Below are 21218 nucleotides of genomic sequence, written 5' to 3'. Positions count from 1 at the left end.
GTCTGCCCTGGGTGTTCAGAGGCCGTGTCTGCAGGACCTGAGCTGGAAGGTGCCGGGCTGGGAGGCGGTTCAGGAGCAGAGGGAAATGCTCCATGGCAAAAGATGGAAGAAGCTTACAGAGTACCTGAAATCAGGGAGATGCTGTGAATAGTGCGGGTGTCGGAGGTGTTGCCCTGACAGAAAGTGGGGCAGGAGTGCCAGCAACTCAGCTTAGCCCCAGCCTTGCTCTCCGTAACTGGGCCCTCTGGGCTGAGCTCTTGCTCCCTTTGAAGGCAGCTGGGTGGGAACAGGGCTGAGCCATGCCGTACTCGGCAGGATGGTTCCCAGCCAGGCTGGGCGAGGGGGCAGGCAGCTCTCACCCCCTCAGTTGTGCCTTCAGCCAGCTGGGCTGTGTAATTCCCTGTGACAGTTCAATGCAGAGCGAAGCCGGCAGCTTCGTGGCAGCGGATGCATGAAAGGTGAGTGTGCTGGAGCCTGAATAATGCAAGGAGCTGCTCTCTCCGGCACGCTGCCCGGGGAGCCTGGGGGCAGGGAGCAAATGCTGACCCTGGGCTCTTCCCTGCACTGCTTTCCCCTGGGACACGTGGTGCATCCTGATCTCTCCATCCCAGTCCCGCCAAGCCCATCATGGAGCCAGGGCAGGTGCTATGTATTTGCTGGCTGGCTGCTGCCACGCAGATATGGGTGTCATCCTAAAGAGCAGGGCAGTGGGGGAGCGGGGAAGGGGCCACTAGACTTGAGACACCGGCTCTGCACGGCTGCACTCCTGCTGGGAGAGGGAGCTGGGACCCCAGTGTTGGCAGCAGTATCCCACAGAGGCTCCTGGTGGCAGCTGGAGGGGTGCTGTCGCCTGGCCCAAGGCCACCGCGGTGGGGTGGGCAGGGCCCCAGGAGCTGCACCCTTGTGTGTATGCACCCTCGGCCCCGACCTGCTCCCAGGTGCATGCACACGCCTGCACACTCCTTCCCTGCATGCAGGGGTGCTGTGCTGGCGGCCGCGGTGCCAGCAGTGGGTGCAGCTCTCCTGCTCCATCTCTCCAATGAGCTCGCACGCTGTGGGGACTTTTTTATTTGGTGTTTAATCCACTGGTTTAGCTCTCAGAGCCCTCATGGCAGCAGGTTTGTTTTTGCTGGGCTTTTTTCTTTCCCTCCTGGATTCCTCTGGAGCCGGAGAAAAGTACTATGGCAGCTGCACTCCCCAGGCCCTGGGGCTTTTCGGTGTGGGGCAGCAGCCTGCTGGGTGCTGGGTAAAGGAGCCACAGAGAAATACAGGGGGGGTAGGGGCTGGGGACCGGCACTGGAGAGCAGGCAGGCAGGGACTGCTTTGCTTTTGGAGGCGCAGGAGCAGCATGGGCCCTGCTGCAGCCTGGTGCTGGGTGCACCCAACCAAAGGGCCTTCCCTGGCTTCTGTGTAGGGTGCAGGGGTCCTCGCAGAGAGCATTTTGGCCACACTTAGGGCAATGGGGGGCTGTAGGGATGGGAACAAGCCTCCAGTTCAACAGCTCCCTGGCCGGAGGCAGTTGCTGAGGTGCACAGTTAACCTTCCTGTTGCAATTAATACACACAGTCTAATGGGTGGCAACGAGCAGGGTATGGGGGTGTACACACGTGCACGCACACACGCAGGTGCATGTGTGCAATGGAGGCAGCTGCCGTCTCACTCCCAGGCAGGCTGCCCACAGCTCACCGTGCCCCCTCCTTGCTGCCGCATCGCGCCCTGACCCCTTGTCTGCCTCACCCTCTCCCTCCTCCCCAGGCAGGATGCAGGTCCAGGGCCTCCTCCTCCTCCTGGCGCTGATCCTGCTGGCCGCCACCGCTGAGGCTGGCAAGAATAAGAAAGGTGAGGGGCAGCCCGGGGCAGGGGGTTGCGGGCTGGCTGCAGCCTGGGGTGTGCTCCCATGCCCCCACAGCGAGCACCCGCTTCCCCTTCCCTTGCAGAGAAGGCGAAGAAGGATGGCTCTGAGTGTGAGGACTGGCACTGGGGACCCTGCGTCCCCAACAGCAAGGACTGTGGCCTGGGCTACCGTGAGGGGACTTGCAAAGATGAGAGTAAGAAGCTCAAGTGCAAGATCCCCTGCAACTGGAAGAAGAAGTTTGGAGGTGGGTGCATGGCGGCGGGGTGGCTGGGGACTACCCTGTGCTGGGTGGCCGGGGCTGGTGCCCACGCCAGGTCCTGGCCGGCTCTGACGCCTCTCCCCTCTCTTCCAGCTGACTGCAAGTACAAATTTGAGAGCTGGGGGGGGTGTAGCGCTCAGACAGGCGTGAAGACTCGCTCCGGCATCCTGAAGAAAGCCCTGTACAATGCCCAGTGCGAGGAGATTGTCTATGTGACCAAGCCCTGCTCTTCCAAGATCAAGTCAAAGTCCAAAGGTCAGTCCCCACCGCTCCTGTCCCCAGAAGGGTCCTGCTGGGACCCCGGGCAGGGGCTCTCCAGGGGTAGCTTGGCCCGTTGGGGTTGGGCTTTGCTGGTGGTGTGGGGGATCACGTAGGATGCTCTTCACTCTGCATCAGTACATGTGACAGTCCCAAAGTCCAGCTGCTGGCTGGGTGGGATGCAGGTGCTGCTAGGAAAAACCCTGGTCCGCCCACCCAAGCCCACCATTGGCTTCGGTGGGACAGGGATTTCCCCCTCTCCTCAGTGGGGCTGATGCAAAACGTGGCTTTGCATGGTGGGGGGAGGTTGCCTGCAGGGATGCGGCCCTTGCACCGTGCCAAGCTGGCCATGCTGGCTACATTTCTGCCACGGCAGCACCTGGGGGATCAGTGAGCTGCCAGCAGACACACTAACTCTTGTCTCCTGTGCTTCTCGGATGCAGCAAAGAAGGGCAAGGGGAAGGACTAGAGCAGGAAGCCAGCATCCTCATCGGCCCCTCGACACAGTGCCCACGGGGCTGGACGCCCAGCTGCAGCCGGCCCACGCTCCAGTCTTCCTCCTCCTCTCCTTCCTCCTTTCCATGACTTCCTCTTTCACTGAGATGCCTTGTTTTAATCACTAGTATTGTAGAGAGCAAACCCACCTGCCCCACAGGAGGGGCTGCCCCCCTCCCTGCTGCCCTGCCGCCGCTGCCAGTGCATCCTGCTTGCCTCCTCTTGGCTGGTGTTGGGGTTTGCTGGGATGCACCTGGAGAGCTGGGATGGGAACACACATTTTTCCACCCTCTAGCACAAATGACTTGCCTTTAGCAAATCCTTTGGCAAGCCCGGGAGCCTTCTCACTCCTCCGCCAGGTACCAGTGCCGGAGGGAGGGGCTGGGTGTTGAATGCCCAAGTAACTCCATCACTCATGCCCCTTACTCATGTGAGGACTGCTCTCAGCTCGAGGGGCTTCTTCCAGCATCCCTTCGGCTGGGGCATGACTTCCCTGCAGCAGCCAGGGAAAACAAAGCCACCGCCCCCAGGAACCTTGTTCTTTCTCCTCCATCACTTCTAACTGTGTGTGTCCATGCCAGGGCTGCAGCCCCTCTGCCTTCGATGCGCGAACACCGGTGCTGGGTGGGACCTCTCACTTCTTTTGGAAAATGGGGTTTGTTTTCTTTTCCAATAAAAATCTTTTTAAAAAAAATATCAGAACCCACCTGTCGTCCCCACGAGGTGCTGCTGTGCTGGAAGCCCCAGCAAACCCCAGCTTTGCCGACCCCCCTGGGACCAGCAGTGAACTCACCGCGGCTGGCACACGAGGTGCTGCTGTGCTGGAAGCCCCAGCAAACCCCAGCTTTGCCGACCCCCCTGGGACCAGCAGTGAACTCACCGTGCGGCTGGCAGCAGTGGCCTGGGTGCCACCGCACACGGCCCTGGAGAAGGTGCATGGGTCAGACCTCATGGCCTCTTCTTGGCAGCGCTTTGGGCTGCCCCCCTTGCTCTCAGAAGGAGGGATGGGGCTGCCACCCATGCGCTGCAGGAAATGTCACTGGTGGGTGACACTGGGAAGCTGGTGAGGAGCGACCGGGTGACAACTCATTCACTCTTCACGCCATGGCCATTGGTTTCTGGTCCGAGGTCTTTATTTGTCTCGGGGTGGGTTGGGCCGTGGTTGTAACAGTTTAAAAAAACCCAAAGGCCCGCCAGGCAGTTTGGGCACTGCTATGTGAATTATCCTAAAGGCAGTGGCAGGGGGTGAGGTCCCCAGCTGGGCCGGGGCAGCCTTTCTCCAGGTTGCACAGCATCGCCCCAGTGTGGGGATGGGAAGGACATATGGACGTGGAGTTTGCCCACGCCAGCGTGGCCCCGTCCCGTCTCTCGGCTGCGCCTGGCTGTGCCTGCCAAGGCTTGCAGAGACCCAGCTTTGGGAGAAGCTGAGCAGCCCTGGGGTGGTCTGGGCTGTGCACACAGGTGGGCTTGGAGGGGGCTGGAGACGCTGGCTGAAGCCTGCATGCTGAGGGCTCCGCCACAACACTGACAACAGGGTTACGTCCATTTACAAAGCTCAGCAGCCAGCTCCTTTGGCCTCCCTGGGGCGTCCTCCTGCACCTGGGGCAGGAGTGGGGTTGGGGGTGCACCGTCATCCTCTCCCACCCCCAGAGCCATGCATCCCCCACCATGGGGAGAGCGGGGACCCGCTCATGGCCCAGATGAGACACAGGGCACCTCAGCCACGTTGCAGACCCTCTTCCCGACCCCCTCTGAGACCGCCAGCTCCCCCTGTCCCTCCCAAGGACAGTTATTTTCACTGTCACTGCTGCCCACTTCTCAGAGGCCACGTTCCCCCAGGGCCGTGGAGAGCAGTCCTGCACCATACCACTGCTTTTCTTTGCAGTTTTAGTTTCCATTGTTGTAGGAGGCGACTGGGTTTCACGCCCCTCACCCAGGAGTGAGATGCTTGGTTTGTCTGTCTGTCCAGCCAATTGCTGGCTGAGGGTGGAAAGGGCATGAAGGGGAGAGTGGAGCTGAAGCCCAGGGAAAAATTTCCCCCCAGGTCCCTTGGTGAGGATGTACGATGGTGTCTCTTAAGGGAAAGGAAGGAGCTTGCCACATCTGCTAGGGCGCAATCGTGACTGCCTTGGGAGGCCCCCTGGCTGGGCCAGCAGAATGTCCCATGAGCACGCCCGAACCAGCCTGGTCCAAAATGGCTGGCAAATGTTTGGCCCCGGTTTCTTTTCATTTCTTGGGTAATAAATGGTTTAAAAGCCTATTGAAAGCATCCAGCATTAGGCTGTCTGCATGCAGACAAGCTCTGATGCCCTGGAGGCGGTCAGCAAGGGGGAGAAGAGGCATCCAGTCTTAGGACAAACACTGATGCCATTTGGCCAGCCTCTCAAGAGCAGGGAGCTGGAGGGGGCTTCTGGTGACCACATCTCCTCCTCTTGCCTCTGGCTTTCCCGCTGGCTCCCCAAGCTAGTCTCCAGGCCCAGGATGACTGGAAGGAGCTGCAGCTCAGAGGTGCCTTGGACCTTTGTCAGCATTGGATGAAGGCCATTATCTGCAATCACTGCACAGTCTGCACTATTGTGAGTGGGGAGCAGAGGGCCCCCCGGCGAAGGAGGCAAAGGGAAGGGCTTCCTTAATGTTGCTGAAGTGGTCCCTGAGTGCCAGTTTATCTGGCTGTGCCAATGTTCCTGTACTGGCACATGAGAAGGTGCTTGAAGGTTTTCTTGAAAGTGGCATTGCAGAGGGCATAGCAGGCTGGGTTGATGGTGCTGTTGACATAGCAGAGCCAGTAGCCGATGGACCACACTGTTTCAGGTACGCAGGTCTCACAGAAGGTGTTAATGAGGACCATCACGTTGTATGGAGTCCATGTGAGTATGAAGGCTAGCAGGATAGCAAATATGGTCCGGGTGACTTTCTTCTCCCGGGCTGCCATCTGGCGCTTCTTCCGTACTTGGCTCCTGGCGATGCTGGCAAACTTCCTGGCGACGTTGGCTGGGCGGCTGTTGGCCAGGGAGTTGTGGTTAGAGGCTCCTGCCTTAGCTGGGACGATCTCGATGGCGGTGACGCATTCGGTCCCAGTCTGCTTGGTGACAATTTTAATCTTGGACCACTTGGAAGACGGGTTCACCCGGGGGTGGGATGGGCTCTGTCCTTGCCCCACTGGCAAGATTTCTGCTGTGGGCTTGTCTTTTGTGGTCTGGGTCATGCTGACTGTGCTGGACTCATTGGAAGTCTCCTTCTCCTCCTGATGGCCAGTGGCCTCTGTCTGTGCTGAGGGCTGGTCATCCACTTTCCCATTCCTCACCTCCTCCTTCACCTCCACGGCCCCCTTGGGGGAGTTGTTGTTGTTCTGTTTGATCAGGGGGGCCTTGAAGAAGCTGAGGGACTTGCCTTTCCTCTCTTTCCTGCTTTCAGGCTTGTGCCTCCTCACCCTGCTCCTGCTGGCCAGGGAGATGTGGATATACAGCACCGTCATGATGACCACAGGCAGGTAGAAAGCAGCGATGGCCGTGCCGAAGGTCACCGCTGGGTTGGAGAGGAACTGGATGTAGCATTCCCTCTCAGGGACTGTCCTCTTGCCCACAATGAACTGCCAGAACAAGATGGCAGGGGCCCAAAGAATGAAGGACAATATCCACGCAGCCGCAATCATTAGCCCCGCCATCTTGGTGGTCCTCCTGGCTGGGTACGTCAGGGGCTTGGTGACACAGAAGTACCGGTCAAAGCTGATGATGAGTAAGTTCATGACAGAGGCATTGCTCACCACATAGTCCAGGGCCAGCCACAGGTCGCACACCACGGCCCCCAGCGGCCAGTAGCCTTTGATGATGTAGACCGTGTAGAGGTTCATGGAGAAGACCCCGATGATGAGGTCTGCGCAGGCCAGGCTGAAGAGGAAGTAGTTGTTGACAGTCTGGAGCTGGCGGTTCACCTTGATGGACAGCATCACCAGGATGTTCCCCACCACGGTGACCAGGCTGAGCGAGCCGGTGACCGTGGCGATGAAAACCAGCTCCACTGTCTTGTAGTTGGTGGGAGGCTGGATGGCCACCTCGGAGTGGTTGCCCAGGGTGAAGTTGTCATAGGTCAGGTTGGCCATCTTTGCCTGCCAGGGCTGAGCAGAGAGGTTGTGCATGGGATCTGCAAGGGGAGCGGGGACAGAAAGGCAGAATATCATACCTGCTTGCCCGTGCTGGCAGCGTTTGCTTCCTCCTCAGTTTCCCAGGCCAGCACTGCTCTGGCTAGTGCTCGAAAATCTCCCAGTGTTACTGGGTTTCTCTCTGCCATTGCAGCCTTCTCCCAGGAGCTTTTTGAAGGCACCATTTAGCATGCCCCCATTTAGCAATGGAGGAGACACACGGGGCTGCAGGGAGAGGAGCAGGGACAGGGCTGGGGACAGCCTTTTGGCCAGGGTGCGATGGTCCCTTCTCTGCAGGGCCTGGAACCACCTCCTAGCAGGAGCACAGCCCCAGTGTGCCCCGGGGAGGCATGCAGAGAGGCCGAGGGCCTGCAGGAGGAAGGGGGCTGCGGAGCCGAGTGGTGATGCACAGTGCTTACTGCGAGGACAGCGTGGCACGGAGCCGGTGCCCTGCCCCAGGGATGAGAGCAGGTTTATGGTATGCCCCAGGCATGTCCCGCTGGCTACCCCACAAAGCCCCCCCCACAAGAGGGGGCTACCCCACGAAGCCCATGCCATGGTCTGCTCAGCTCACCTGTATCTCTGGCAGCAAACAGCTCCTTCTGGAAGATGAAATCTGGGACAGGGAAAACAGCAAGTTACACTACAGCTTCAGCCCCAAGGAGTTCATGTGAGTCCCACAACATCTTACTGGGGGACACCAACCTTTCCAACAGAGGTAGCCTTGACAAAGGGGTAACACTGCTCGGAGGCAGATGCTGAAAACCCAAACAAGGCTGAAACGGGGTAATTTGGCTTGGCCTGGTTCACAGCCCAGCCCCGACAGGCGCAGGAGAGGGAAGGGACCGCACAAGTGCCATCAGCCAGCGATGGTGGGAAATGCTGGCCCCTTCCCCCAGTCCCACATCACACTGCAGCTGCAACCACACCAGCCGTGGAGATGTACAGGGTGAACCCAGACATCTCAGCCTGCTACATGGAATTATTTATGAAAGGCGGAAAGAATTATGGACAGAAAGACTGCCTTCATCCAAACCAAGGTGCCTGTGGTTAACCCCCCAAGGTAAGAGGAGAATGGACCTTAAAAAAAAAAATCAATGGACCAAAATTGATGTGTTGGGATGAAGGGGAGTTTCCTGGAAGGGGAAGGAGAAGCAAAGGCATGGGGGGAGGTGGGCTGGACAGAGGAGCTTCGCATCCAACCTGCCTCTCCCACACCACCCAGACCCCCAAAACCTGCTGGGCCATCACCCGGGCTGCTGGAGGCATCCCGACCCCACCAGCCCAGCAAGGGCAGCCTCTCCGGCAGCTCCACCTGGCGCCTGGGGTGGGGGTCCTGCCAGGCTGCCCACCCAGCCCCATGTGTGCTGCTGCCGGTAGCCCAGCGGGGGCTGGCACATCGGGCAGGCGTCCACGCCGGCATGCGCAGCGGGAGTGCTTAGCACAGCGTGTCTCTGCAAGCTGCCTTGGGTAGCAGTGCTGGCTCCAAACCCCTGGGACTCCTGAAGCTGATTTTGCTAGATGTATAAACACGCCATTAACGCGCTCCTCTCCAAAACAGGGTTTGGCAGGCTTTGGTATCGGTTTGTATTTTTAAAGTCTTTTAAAAGAAATGCGCTTGCCTTTCGTTTGTGGTGAGGGTAGATTTCTACCATCAGCAAACAGCCAAGGTTTTAATATAACCACTTTTTGAAGAAATGCAGGTGTGGGAAAATGGAAGCATGGCTGCTGAGATGCTAAACCCAGGGTACCAACGTAGCCATTAAGGCAGCTTCTGCATTAGCAAGGCTACGCTATCTCTGTAGCTGCGATAGTGGCTGGGATTGTCTTACACGTGCAGGGGAAAGAAGTGGGTGAGAGCCAAAGAAATACCTCTGTACTATTAATCCTCTGAGCCTGTTACACGTGGCTCACAAAGACAAAGTGCTTTGAAAAGAAAGCAACACCCTTTGGCAGATACTAAATGCTAAATACTGACAGGGCGAGGAAGCCTGGCGGCACTGCCCAGCTTTGCACCGAGCTCCAAGCGCAAGGGATGCATCAAGGGAGAAGAAAAGCGGTTTCTGCTGCCATCCTTCCTGGGCACCCAGCCAGGGATGCGAGAAGAGGTGATAAGTGTGTAAAATGACTTAGAGATATATAATCGTGGCAGTTTGGGGGTTGGTTTCAGTACAATTGAAATGAGTTTTAAATTCTTCGCTTTGAAGAGATGGGGAGATTTAGCTGTCATTCTTGTAACAGCTAATCAGACCGATCAGACAAGCTAGCAATCAACCAGACATCTACCCCAGCTCTTCCAGGAAGAATTTGAAAATCTTTAAAAGAAGCCTTTCCTTCGTCTCCGCTAAATGAGGGTTTCAGTTTTTCACTTTAGTTTGTGAACCAGCATCCTCTTCTAAGTGCATTTAATTAATTATCAGTCTTGACAGAGGCTTGTGTTCTCGGTTGCCTGAAGTAAAAGTCCAGCTCGTCCCACTCCATAAAACCATTTGTACAGATCACAAGAAATGAAGGAGGAAAAGACTGGCACAGCCCCACTTGCGTGTCTTTGGATGCCACCCAGAGGTCATGCTGGAAACTGGTGTGCTGAGACAGAGGCAACTGCAGCCTCAGGATAAAGGACTTAAACGGGTGTTTTGAAAATGAGCCTTCACTGAAGGGCAAAAATAAAGCAATCTCCCGTTTGGGGGTAGGAGGGAGACTGAAAACGGTTAAGGGTGTGAAGATACATACAACACAGACATACAACAACATGTGCAGCCAGAAGATACAAACACCACACAAACACCCTCACTATTTTCTGCCATGCCCCGGCCTGTCACACATCTTTTCTTTCCCCGTCTTCTGCTCTCTCCATCCCACTGTCTCTCTCTTCTGCCCCAGACACCCTCTCTGAGCTCGCCGGGTCGCTGGCTGCTTTGACAGCCCTCTTCGGGATAAACTTGCCCTGCTCTGTCCTGGGGGACTCCCCTTTAGCACCAGCAGCTCCAGCCTGTTGAGTCTGGTTTCCCCCACTGCCCATGGGGATGGAGGGCACCTGGGTGGGGGCCCGGGTGGGGGCACAGCCCTCGGGCAGCCCCAGCTCTGCCTGCACCCCCAGGATGTGCCTGAGAACGGAGGGAGCACGCAGGAGAGCTGCAGTGCTGCAATGGACTCGCCAGTGCAATCCCATCTCCACTCTCACGCCAGCTGCATCACTGTCCCCAATGCTGTGAAGCCCCCAGACACCAAGGGACCTCTCCATGCCCCACTAAATGCCTCCCCCCTGCCCCACGCTGCCCATCTCTCTCCTCCTGCACCTCCAAGAGCACATTTCTCCTCTCGCTACCCTCATGCCCCCCCATCCCACATCGCCCTCCCTGTCTCCATCCCCCTCTGCCCCCCGCCCCCGTGCTGGCACCACAGCCAGGGAGGAGACGCAGCAAAGCCCAGAGGCCACTTCAGAAGGGCTCCTGGGGCTGAGGCCCATACCTGTGACACCAGTTGGCTTTTCTCCCTGCACACGCCATCCCTTGTCTGCGGCACTCAGCGGGTGCTCTCCCAGACCTGCTCCCGCCAGCCAGCTACAGCAAACTCCATTACTGGCCTCCTCCCTCCCTAGGACTTCTGGCAGTGATTTATGGCTGGTTTTCTCCTCTCCATCGAAGCCATTAGGAGCCTCCAGCTCCTCACTGATAGCATCTTTTGGTCTAAGGGTTTCTGTGGCCCCTGCAGCACTCAGCAAGCATGTCCTCAAAGCAGGGAAATGCCTTTCCCTTCCCACCCAACATTTTGCATGTTATGGATGAAGACACAAGGCACAGGTGGCTGCAGATCCAAGCAGAGAAGGTTGTAATTTAGGTGGGGTCCACTTGTTTTGGGCAGCGCTTGGCACAGCAGGGTCCCCATCGCTGCCTGAGATCACGGGTGCCACCACTGTTGGGTGAGGAGACAGCTCCAGAGCAAGAGCACAAAGCCAGTCCTGCCCACCCTTCTTCGGTCACAGGGTGACATCTGAGGGCACAGCGGAAAGCTCCTGCTGTTTCCTTGCCGCACACCTGGTGCGCCACTCTGGCAAGGCTTCCCAGCCTGTCAGCCCCTGCAAAGTACCTTGCAGCCCATCACCAGGCAGGAAAGGAGAAAGCCCTGTCATGGACTGCTGATGGTCATCCCATACCCAAAAAGTCTTCACCAGATAGAGGCAGGTGCTCCATCGGGTGCAGTTAGTGACCAAGCACTGAACCCATCTGGGACAGAGGGTCTTGCTTGCTCCTGCCCTCCCTGTCACTCCCCATGTGGCAGGAGACAGCTGCCCTGCCCACCGGTGCGGCAAAGGCAGCGGGAGAGGCTGGTATTTACACACACCCATGTGATGGTGGCACCTTGAGCTGCGGGATGAGCTCCTGGAGCAAGCAGCCCTGCTGCCTCAGTGTCCCCTGCCTCTGCTCCCTGTACTGCACAGCCTCCCTGTGCCCGTCCACAGCCCCTGTCCCTCACGCCACCACCAGCTGCCTCCCCTCCCTGCTCCATCACTGCCTCCATCCCAGCCCCATCCTCATCCTCGAGGCCGGGGGAGTGGGGGCAGGTGTGGGCAGAGTCACGGCTGGTCCATGTGCGTATTGAAATGAGGTCTCTGGGAATGAGCAGGGCTGTGCACACACCCAGCACACTTGGCAAACACCGCCACCAGAAACCAAGCCCCATGCTCACATGCCAGTCAGGAGAAGACGACCTTCTTAGGGGAAGGACTGGAATTAGAGAAACCATTACTTTCCCAGGGGCTTCTGAGTGTGAGCTGCTCCCAGAGGAGACGGGCTTTTGCTCTGCATGGGTGCAATCAGCCCTTTGGAGGAACAGCAAAGCTGAAGAGACCCCAAGCCCAGCTTCTGGCTGGGTGCACCGTGCTGGGCTCTGGGCGCTGCCTGACTCCAGAAGGGAGGGAAGCTGGCCCCCTTCACCACAGGGACATCCCAGGGGAAGGCACACATCACCCCCTGCTCCAGCTGGGTGCAGAGGGCTGGGGCCAGGGCACATCAGCTCCAGCGTCACTACTGGAAAGAGCTGGGCCAGCCCTCCTAGCCCCGCTGCCAGCCCCCTGCTTGTCCTGGCCTTCCTAAAAGCACGGAGGGTGAAAATCTTAATGGGATTTGTTCCCTCATGTCAAACCACTGATGTGATGTGGGGCTGGGCAGTTAGCACAGTCGCAACCGGCCTTGGGAGAGGAGGGAGGGAGAAAAAAGAGGGGAGGGATAGAAGATGCTAAAGGGATACTTGTGTTTATGGCTCATGCATATCTGTGACACAAAGGGATGGGGCAACGCTCCACTGAGGGGTGACAGTTTGTGGTGCTAATTGTGTTATCTAATAGCCGTTAATTAGTTCCTGAGTCACGGCACCAGTTTACAGCTAGTGAGGGATTGTTCTGGTTGACAGATTCACACCCCTCAAAGAGTGTGAAAATAGAGCTCCTAGATACCAGGAACAGGCACCTTAGAAATATAGTATATGGGGAGAGGATAGAGGGGGACCCTGTGCCTGGCGGGGGGATTAGCCTGGATTTGCCCCGTCGGGGAGGTGTCTGGCTGCTCCTGTGCCTCTGCATAGGCAGCAATGAAGGCAATAAACCAACCAGGAAAACAGAAAGGAGACAAGGGGCCAGCGGGATTTGCTGTGTTAAGATGGCAGGGCTCCCTCTGCCCTCCCGGCTCCAGCTGGCAGCTGCGCTGGCGCGCCTCCAGCACAGCGAGGGTCGATGGGCCCCTGAAGTCCTTATCCTGCTCCAGAGGAGATCTGAGCCATCGCGCCAGAGGACTTGCTCCTTGCCAGTAATGGATAGGGTCGATCTGGGCATTTTATTTTTCCATTGAATAATTTAATCCTTTTTCTTCCTCTACTATTCAACTGGTTCTGATGAGGCAAAGCAAATTCCTCCGTCCCCACAAGCTGCGAGTCTCTGACGGCTTTTCCTGGAGCTACTGGAGATGCAGTGAGCTCAGCGGAGCAGGCGCTGCCAGCTTTCGGGGGGAGGTGAGGGGGCTGGAGAACCCTCCTGCGCTTGGCACATGTTGGTGCATCAGATTTTGACAATTTCCTGTGTCCAGGACCTAACCTGACCGCCCGCCCCGAGCAAGCCAGGAACCTCCCTGTCTTCGCTGCTGCTTGTAACTACATGGTTGTCGCTGGGTTTTAAAGCAAAACCAAGGCACCCTGTCCAATGCGGCATGCACCTGGCCATGAGAGGTGCTTGCAGGTCAGAGCCCTGGCTTACGAGCCACCCACCTCAGTAGCACCCAGCCCAGCACACTCATCAGCATCCCACTGCTGGCACGGCTGCACCCCCCTGCCCAAGCTGGCCCCCCAGTGCTTGCCTGTATCCCTAAAGTGCCCTGTATCATACGCAGCTTGTAAGGGGCCACACACTGTCTACCCCCAGTATTACCAGGCAAGAAGCAAATGGGTAAGAAAGTGGGTATAAGTAGTTAAAAGTCACTCCTATAAATAACCTTCCAGCACACTGGCCACTCTGACAATTAATTAACCATGTGTCACCCAATTATTAGGCCCAATAAATAACCTATATCAGTGGAAAGCTAATAGCGAGCGTGCCTGGCAAACACCATGCAAGCCAACCCCAGCCTTACCCCACTGTGCCCAGCCCATGGCTCCTGGGCACCGGCGGCTCCCCAGCAGCTCCTGTGCCCACAGCGGCTCCAGTGAGTAACATCACGGGGCCGGGGGGGCCGCCATCCCTTCCCTCCTGTGCCCTCTGCCTTGGCCCCCAAGGGCTGCAGCTCTGTGCTGGCGGCAGAGCTCAGCCCATGCCAGTGAGCGGGGAAGGGGCTCAGCTTCCAGCTGAGCCTGGGCTAGAGCCACACTTCTCCCCTCCCATCTACTGCATTAATGCTCTCTGCCTCAGAGAGATGCTCATGTTCTTTTGTATCTCTGGGCTGAAGCTTTAATAGGACCCAGCTGTTTCAAGGCAGTGCAACAGAAATAACCCTGCTGCAGCTACAGGTCCTGCTGCCGGGAAGGGCTTTGGGTTCAGCCAGCAGAGAGGGGAAGGAGGGCAAGGGCAAGGGCAAGGGCAAGGGCAAGGGCAAGGGCAAGGGCAAGGGCAAGGGCAAGGGCAAGGGCAAGGGCAAGGGCAAGGGCAAGGGCAAGGGCAAGGGCAAGGGCAAGGGCAAGGGCAAGGGCAAGGGCAAGGGCAAGGGCAAGGGCAAGGGCAAGGGCAAGGGCAAGGGCAAGGGCAAGGGCAAGGGCAAGGGCAAGGGCAAGGGCAAGGGCAAGGGCAAGGGCAAGGGCAAGGGCAAGGGCAAGGGCAAGGGCAAGGGCAAGGGCAAGGGCAAGGGCAAGGGCAAGGGCAAGGGCAAGGGCAAGGGCAAGGGCAAGGGCAAGGGCAAGGGCAAGGGCAAGGGCAAGGGCAAGGGCAAGGGCAAGGGCAAGGGCAAGGGCAAGGGCAAGGGCAAGGGCAAGGGCAAGGGCAAGGGCAAGGGCAAGGGCAAGGGCAAGGGCAAGGGCAAGGGCAAGGGCAAGGGCAAGGGCAAGGGCAAGGGCAAGGGCAAGGGCAACGATGGATTACAGCAACAAGTGGCTGCCTGGATTAGCTGGGCTCTCCCCAGGGAGAGGTTAGTGGCCAGGATCAGACGCCTGTGGGAGAGACAGCGCTGGAAGAGGGACCCGGGGGAAGAGGGCAGGGAGTTGCAAGACCCCAGATCTGGTTGCTTAGAAGAGCAGCTCCCCCTGCCCCAGGGACAAGGACAGGCCTCACCTGGGGACAGCAAGGGGGAAGCCCCTTGCAGGGAAGCCCCCTCACCCTGCCACTACCCTGCACAGTCACCCATGCTGGCCACTCACCCAGGGTGCCAGTCCACCCCAGCTCCCCCCTAGGAGCGAGGGCTGGCACTGGGCAAGGGGGGAGCTGACCCCCATGCAGAGAGCCGCAGCACCCTGCGCCCTCCTTGCCCCCCGGGGTCCCCACGGACCGTGGGGTGGGGACGCAGCTCAGGCAAAGCACCAAGTGTGAGCTGGGAAGGGCAGCTGCTTCCATGAGATTGCATCTCATTGGGAAGGTAGGGGCTCGCCAGGAGGGAGGTGCGACTGCCTGCTGGGTGCTGGGCTCTTGTGGAGGGCTCCAGCCAGGAGATGCTCTTCAGTCAGACCAGCTGGGAAAGACCCTCTCTCCTTACCCACCTACTACCGGGGAGGACTTGGCAGCCCTGGGCAATCCTTCCCTTCCCAATAATACTAAAGGATTTAGATCAGATGCCTTTCTCCTGACCTCTGCACAGAGGTAAAAGGCTGCAGGAGCACTGGGTGGCTACAGGTGGTGGTGGAGGAGCCCAGGGCAGGCAGGGGGATGGATGGACACTGGGCTCTGTGCATCAGGGATGCAGTGTTTGCCACAGGCAGAGCTGTTAGGAGGGCGGGGGGGCAGGGGGGCCACATTTCTCTGTAAGCAACTCATCCCAGAGCTGAGGGCTGCAGAGGGAAAGCACCAAGGTGCTCATCTGAAATTTTAAAGAGTGGGTAAGAGCCCCTTGCCCCATGGAGCAGGGCGACGCTCTGCAGGGTTTTGAAAGAACAAATAAGCTAGCTAAGCAATGAGTAAGAGAAAAGAGATCTGATGCCTTGAGCCAAGGACAGAAAATCGGGCAAGAGCAAGGGCCCTGCTGGGTGGATGTGGATGTGACAGAGGAAAGGCCTAGTCCTGGGGACAGACAGCAGAGGGGAATCTTTGGGGAAGGAAAATGAAAACATTAGACCCCTACTTGGCCACGAGATCTGCCCAGAGGTTTTGGCATTGGAGGTGATGCCTGAGCAAGGGGACAGAGTGAAGAAGGACAGGAGCAAGAGCAGAAGGTGGGCAGGGGAGCCCGGGGCATGGGCAGGCAGCATGGGAAGCATGGGTGCCAGGGGAGGAGAACAGGTAGGAAACTCCCATCCGTGGCGACAACAGAGGAGGGGAGGGATGGAGAGGAAGGAGGTGGGAATAGCTTCAGGCTGCCAGGGTGGGATTACACATCTCCCCCACAGAAGAGCCCTAAGAAACCCTTCTGAGAGGGAGAGACCTCACGCAGAGACACTGCCTACAAATCTCTCCCTGTTGCCTTCCCTGGAGGCTCCCGCCGGCAGAGCGGGAGCCATGCTGGGGCTGGAAACCTTCGTGGGCCGCAGCTCTCCCATTCAGGCAGTCCAGCTCTGCCTAGGAGTCACCTCTCTCACCGCAGGACAGTGGTCTCCAGCCTGTCGTGGCCCTACACTAATGCCGCAGGCAGCACCCTACAGGGGCTTTAACCACCTCATTGCCTGTGGCTGCACATCATGGCAGAAAGTTTCATGAGTCAGGCATCACTTATGGGCCATGGTGGGTGACCTGAGCTCTTCAAACAGCCTAGAGATGACTGTGCTAGACACTGCTCCTAAGTGCTGCAGAAAGGCAGACCCAAGCCTAGGCAACTCATGCCTGTTGTCAGGCGAAGGCTGATGCCAGTAGGGTTTCATTGCTCTCCACTCCTCTCTGCACACACGCACACTTTTTTTTGGCTTTAGCTGGGACTGCACATGATGTAACTGCCGGTGGAGCTGGGATCCAAACTACCCTGAAGGCACTAGAGATGGTGAGATGCAGGATACACTCCTTCCCATCTCAGTCATGCAAAGATCCCACAAGGACGCCTGTCCCTCCGCAGCAGAGCCAGCCTGCCGCGCTGCCCGTGGGGGGGCCCAGCTAACATCAACATCGGGAGGTTTTGCGAGCGAGGGATCACTGAAGCAAGGCGCCATGCATGCCTCTAGAGAGCTGTCCCGTGACCTGGAGCGGATGCCAGGGCCTGGGACATTGTGTTTGCAGAGTGATGTTTTCAGACCTTGGTGTTGCACAACTGGAGCTTTGAGTTTCCCACAGATGAATCAATCTAATTCTGCTTAAAGAGTCTAAAGACATTAATGCGTTAACCGGCCAACACAAATGAACTCTGCCACGAGCCTTAAACATGCGGACAACACTTCACCCCCGTCCTCCAGATGCCTCCAGCTGAGGCACTTGGTGCCAGCCCCCGCTGCCTCCTGTCCAGCTTCAGCAGTGCCAAGATATGTTGCTGCTACGACCTGCAAGCTGCAAGGTGCCATAAAATACATTAGATTTAACAGCAGTTGTGGTAGCAGAGGGGCTGCTTCACTGCCTGGCTTTCTTGGCTAGAGGAGCACAGCTAGCCTCGATAGCTTGGTACCACGTCAATAGCTCTGGCCGAGCCTGCTGTGTCTGAGGAGCTCCATGGTTTACACTGAGTCCTGCCTTTAAAGGACAAACTTCCCAGCTGCTGCTCTTCCTGTGCCAGCTGACCTAGGATGAAACTCCTCTGCGAGGCTCTTGAAGACAAGCAAACAGCCCTGTGGTTCCCCACATCCCTCTCCAGCCCTCTCTGAGTCACAGAAACAGCACCCAGGGTGGATGCGGGTCCTCTGCACGAGCACGTCTCAGCCTGCCTAACGCTGGGGCAGGGCGGGATGGGAAGGGGACGGGGCACTTGGGCACCTCTGCCGCTGCCTCGTGCACTGAGTGGGCCATGGGATGCCAGGGGTGAGGGGTACAGGGTCACAGCAAGACAGGAGGGTTGGTGTCACTCCCACGGTTCTGATTTGCAGGACCTCCAGCAACAGTTTTGGGATTGTCAAACGGACAATCTCTGTGCCTGCAGCCACGGCATTTGGAGGCTTGGACAGGCTGGTGAAGTTAATTTTCTCAGCAAACTTACATCTTACGAGGTATAAACTGAGTCTTTGTTTGAGTTCCTCCTCCATGCAGTGCAGCCTCAGGGCTGAAGGCATCTCTGGAGGGTCCCGGGAGCAGCCCCAGGGTGAAGGCGCCTGGCACACGAGGGGTCAGGATGGGGAACAGCTCCAGCAGAGCCTTGCTTGCCAATGCTCGCTGTACCGAGGGACTCAAGATCTGAAGCCAGGTCAAATGACAGCGTCCTGTCCCAGAGTCAAGGCCCAGCAGGATCAGCACATCCCTCTGCAGGGAAAGTGGGATGGATGCCAACATGCACACAGGGTGGGGACACCCAGGTGTCTGCCGGGGGGGACAGGGACTAGTTGTGTGTCTGCTGCTAAAGCCCTGCTGCTAAACATCACGGGGGGGGGTACCTGCAGGCGAGACACCCAGCCCTATGCTCCTGCACCAGCAAAATACTGGCGTAGCGGGCAAGCCTGCCCGGGGAGCATTTGCCCCAGATTCATTTGGCCAGCAAATGCCTAATTCCCCCTTGAAGTTGCAGCAAATGAATTTGTCTGAATATAGTGCAAGGGCCAACCTCGGCACGTTCAAGGGTCTGGATGCAGTGAGCCTTTCCCGTGACTAAAGGGCTAAAGGGATGTCATGGTGGGCAGTGCTCTCCCAGGGGGACAGTCAGGGCTGGCACACTCCTCCACTTGGCTATGAGTTAGATCACAGCCACCTATTAAGACCCTCACCGCCTGGCCTGCCAGGGCCCTGGGCAGAAGAGCACATGCGTCTTCCTAGAAACTGGTGGCTGTTTTCTAACTGGTCACCTGAATCCCTCGGAAGAGGGATGGCTTTGGCATGGCTCCAAATACTGGCTTGAAGAGGCTTCAACATGGCCCAGGTGCTGAGCCCCTCAGCCCACCACCGGCCCCTGGCACACTCGTGGTGGGCACTGGTGCTAAGGTGGACTAAGGAGCAGTCAGTGGGGGATGCTGGGAGAGTCATGAAGAGAGGAGGAAAAGCAGATGGGAATGATCTGGTCCAAACTTCCACTTCTTGGCTGCGCCATGTCCTGCACCCTCGCATCTCCCCGAAACACATCCTTTAAATACACAGTTTTAGGGCCAGCCCAGAATGGATGCTGAAATGCAAAGCAAACCTCCTCCCTTGGCTTACTGGAGAGCAACAAGGGCATAGCCCCGTGTCAGACTGAGCAGAGACCGGCTCAAGGACAACGCCTACTTCTCCAGAAGATGTCGATCAAAGCCCTGATTTAGTGTGCCAAGGAGAAGGGGTCAGCTTGCGCACATGAAACTCTTGCTGCTTGTACGTGCATGCAGAAAGAGGAGCTGCGTTTGTGCAGAAAGCAGCAGCCCCTTGCAAACAGCCTCCATTTCCCTCTCCTCTCGCTATTGCTATCCCCACTGTCTTTGCAGAGCTGCGTCTGCCACCTCAGCTGGGCACTCACCAGCTCTCTTCACCTCTGTGGGTGCTGCTGGCCGGGGCTCAGCAGAGCAGGCATAGAAGGGCTCCACAGCGAAGGCATGCTAGGGACTGCTCCGCATCAGCCGTTTGTCCTGGTCTCACTATTTTTATTCCCTGTTTTTGTCTTTTTTTTTTTTTTCCTGGGGAGGTGTTTGTCATTTTAATTAAAAAAAAAAACAACAACAAAACCCCAACCATGACAAAACCTGATATCAATAGGATCCTCGTGGGGACAGTTTAAAGAGAAAAACCATGCTCCTTCTGCAAACTCAGAGTAATTGGATCACAGCATTAGTTAATCATTTCAGTTCATTTCTCGTCTATGAAAGAAAACAGACTGACCCACCAAGACAGGTATGCCCCTTGTGTGAATAAACAAGCCGCTTTTACCGGTAGCCCTCCTTCTCCTGCCAGCTTCCCACTGCCCACTCACCGGGTCACTCCTGGGGCTGCCGCCGCTCCATCCGGCAGACCTGGGAACTTGCTGCCGGCTCTGAGCAAGGGCGCGTTGGCTTGGCTCCCGCAGGAATCGGGGGCTGCCACACACAGGGACACCACCCCCCTCCCAGATACCTGCTCCCATCCCCACCTTCCCCACCCAGGGGCTCTGCCCACTGGCTACCAGCCCGGCTGAGGGGTGAACAGGGGATGGGTCGCTATTTCTTAGGATCTCTGTATGGGTGAAATCCCCCCCTCGGATGCCCTGCTCTTTGTTGGGATGCCTCATGGGGGCCTAGTCCAGGCTGGAAAGCAGCAGCAGGTGCTCAGATCACAGAAGTCAAGGCATTAGGAAGCAGAAGGTGATGCCCAGCAGTAGTGACAGTGAAAAGCATCTTGCTGTCACCTGCGATTTCAACGTGAGCGTTGTCACTGGTGATGTTTCACCGAAAGCCTAGGCTCTAGGACCCTGGCATCTGAGTATTTTGATAGACAGTGCCAGCATCAACAAGCCACCCCACTGGGTGGGTACCAGCCCTCCCAGCCCCTCTGCTCATCCTGCAAGTAGTGGCAGGAGAAGCCGAGCTGCCCTCGGAGGTCACTCAAGGCACCTGTGACACAGCAAGGAGCCTCCAAACGCCCAAGCAGAGCCCACCAACTTTGCTAGCAGGTCACAGAAGAATGCTAGTTGTTCCTCGGGTTGGGAAGTATCTCCCTAGCCTTGGGTTTGCAAAGACCAGCTAGAAAATGCCACAGCACAGTCAGAGGGGTTGAAAGCAGGACAGACGAGAAGCCAGCATTGCTTTCATTTAAAAAAATGACAAGAACTGTTCCCCGATTTGAAGCCAATGTCATTATTTTGGGAGAAAAGAAAGGGGGCTGCCCAACTCTTGCCCATGATGGGCCAATGGAGAGCATGGGGCAGCTCTGCCGTTACCAGCAGGGAGGGCGCAGCAGGGCCAGCAAGGGCTAAAGGGCAGATGGGATCCACACCTAGGGAGAGAGGGGCCACGATCTGTCCCCCTTGCAATGCCCAACCCGGCAAAGGGCTCTGCAGAGAGGTGGGGAGACTTCTGCCTAGTCATGTCCTGAGAGGTGGCCACAAGGGCCAGAGGAGTTTTGTCCAGCATGGGGACAAATTATCCAAAAGATATGGGAACTTGTCCCTGCTGCTCTTGTTGGAATATAGAGGGAAGCAAAGAAAGCGTGCAGGTAGTTTCCTGCCCAGAAAACAAATCTCCTTTCAAGAGGAGCTACCAGGGGAGCAAATAACCCCCACCCTGGGGTCCCCGCTGTGGGGGTGCCTGCCCCGGGGGCACAGGCTGCTCATATGCCCGTGGCAGGGTGCCGACAGGGCCAGTTCCTAGGCAATCAGAGGGACACCAGGGAGCGGTGTTGGTTTGGATGGGAGCAGGGAAGGGGGCTGCCAGAACTCGTCCCGGTGCCCTGGCAGGGCTGCAGCCCTGCACGACTCCACACATCCCGGGGTCGTGAACCAATGCGGGGGTCCCGACCCGCGGGGTTCCCGGAGGGATGCAGGAGTGTGGGAAAGTTGGCAGAGAGACAGCACCCATTCCTGGGGAGACCG

General features: G+C 57.7%; 2 protein-coding genes across 2 annotated transcripts; one reads left to right on the top strand and one right to left on the bottom strand.

The window, feature by feature from the left end:
• Positions 1-1760: 1760 nt before the first annotated feature.
• MDK (midkine (neurite growth-promoting factor 2)) lies at positions 1761-2885 on the top strand. Its single transcript, XM_009277526.1, has 4 exons — positions 1761-1839; positions 1938-2099; positions 2208-2369; positions 2816-2885. The coding sequence occupies exons 1-4, from the start codon at positions 1761-1763 to the stop codon at positions 2839-2841; spliced, it is 429 nt and encodes a 142-aa protein (XP_009275801.1). The 3' UTR covers positions 2842-2885.
• Positions 2886-5202: 2317 nt separating this feature from the next.
• Positions 5203-7613, bottom strand: CHRM4 (cholinergic receptor muscarinic 4). Its single transcript, XM_009277525.2, has 2 exons — positions 7580-7613; positions 5203-7007 (listed from the first exon to the last, which is right to left on the bottom strand). Exon 2 carries the CDS (start codon positions 7000-7002, stop codon positions 5530-5532), a length of 1473 nt encoding a protein of 490 aa, XP_009275800.1. The 5' UTR covers positions 7003-7007; positions 7580-7613; the 3' UTR covers positions 5203-5529.
• Between the last annotated feature and the right edge of the window lie 13605 nt (positions 7614-21218).

Source organism: Aptenodytes forsteri, unplaced genomic scaffold, assembly GCF_000699145.1.
Source record: "Aptenodytes forsteri isolate BGI_AS27 unplaced genomic scaffold, ASM69914v1 Scaffold146, whole genome shotgun sequence".
Taxonomy (NCBI): domain Eukaryota; kingdom Metazoa; phylum Chordata; class Aves; order Sphenisciformes; family Spheniscidae; genus Aptenodytes; species Aptenodytes forsteri.
The sequence above is the reverse complement of the archived record's forward strand: the minus strand, read 5'-3'. Positions and strand labels throughout refer to the sequence as shown.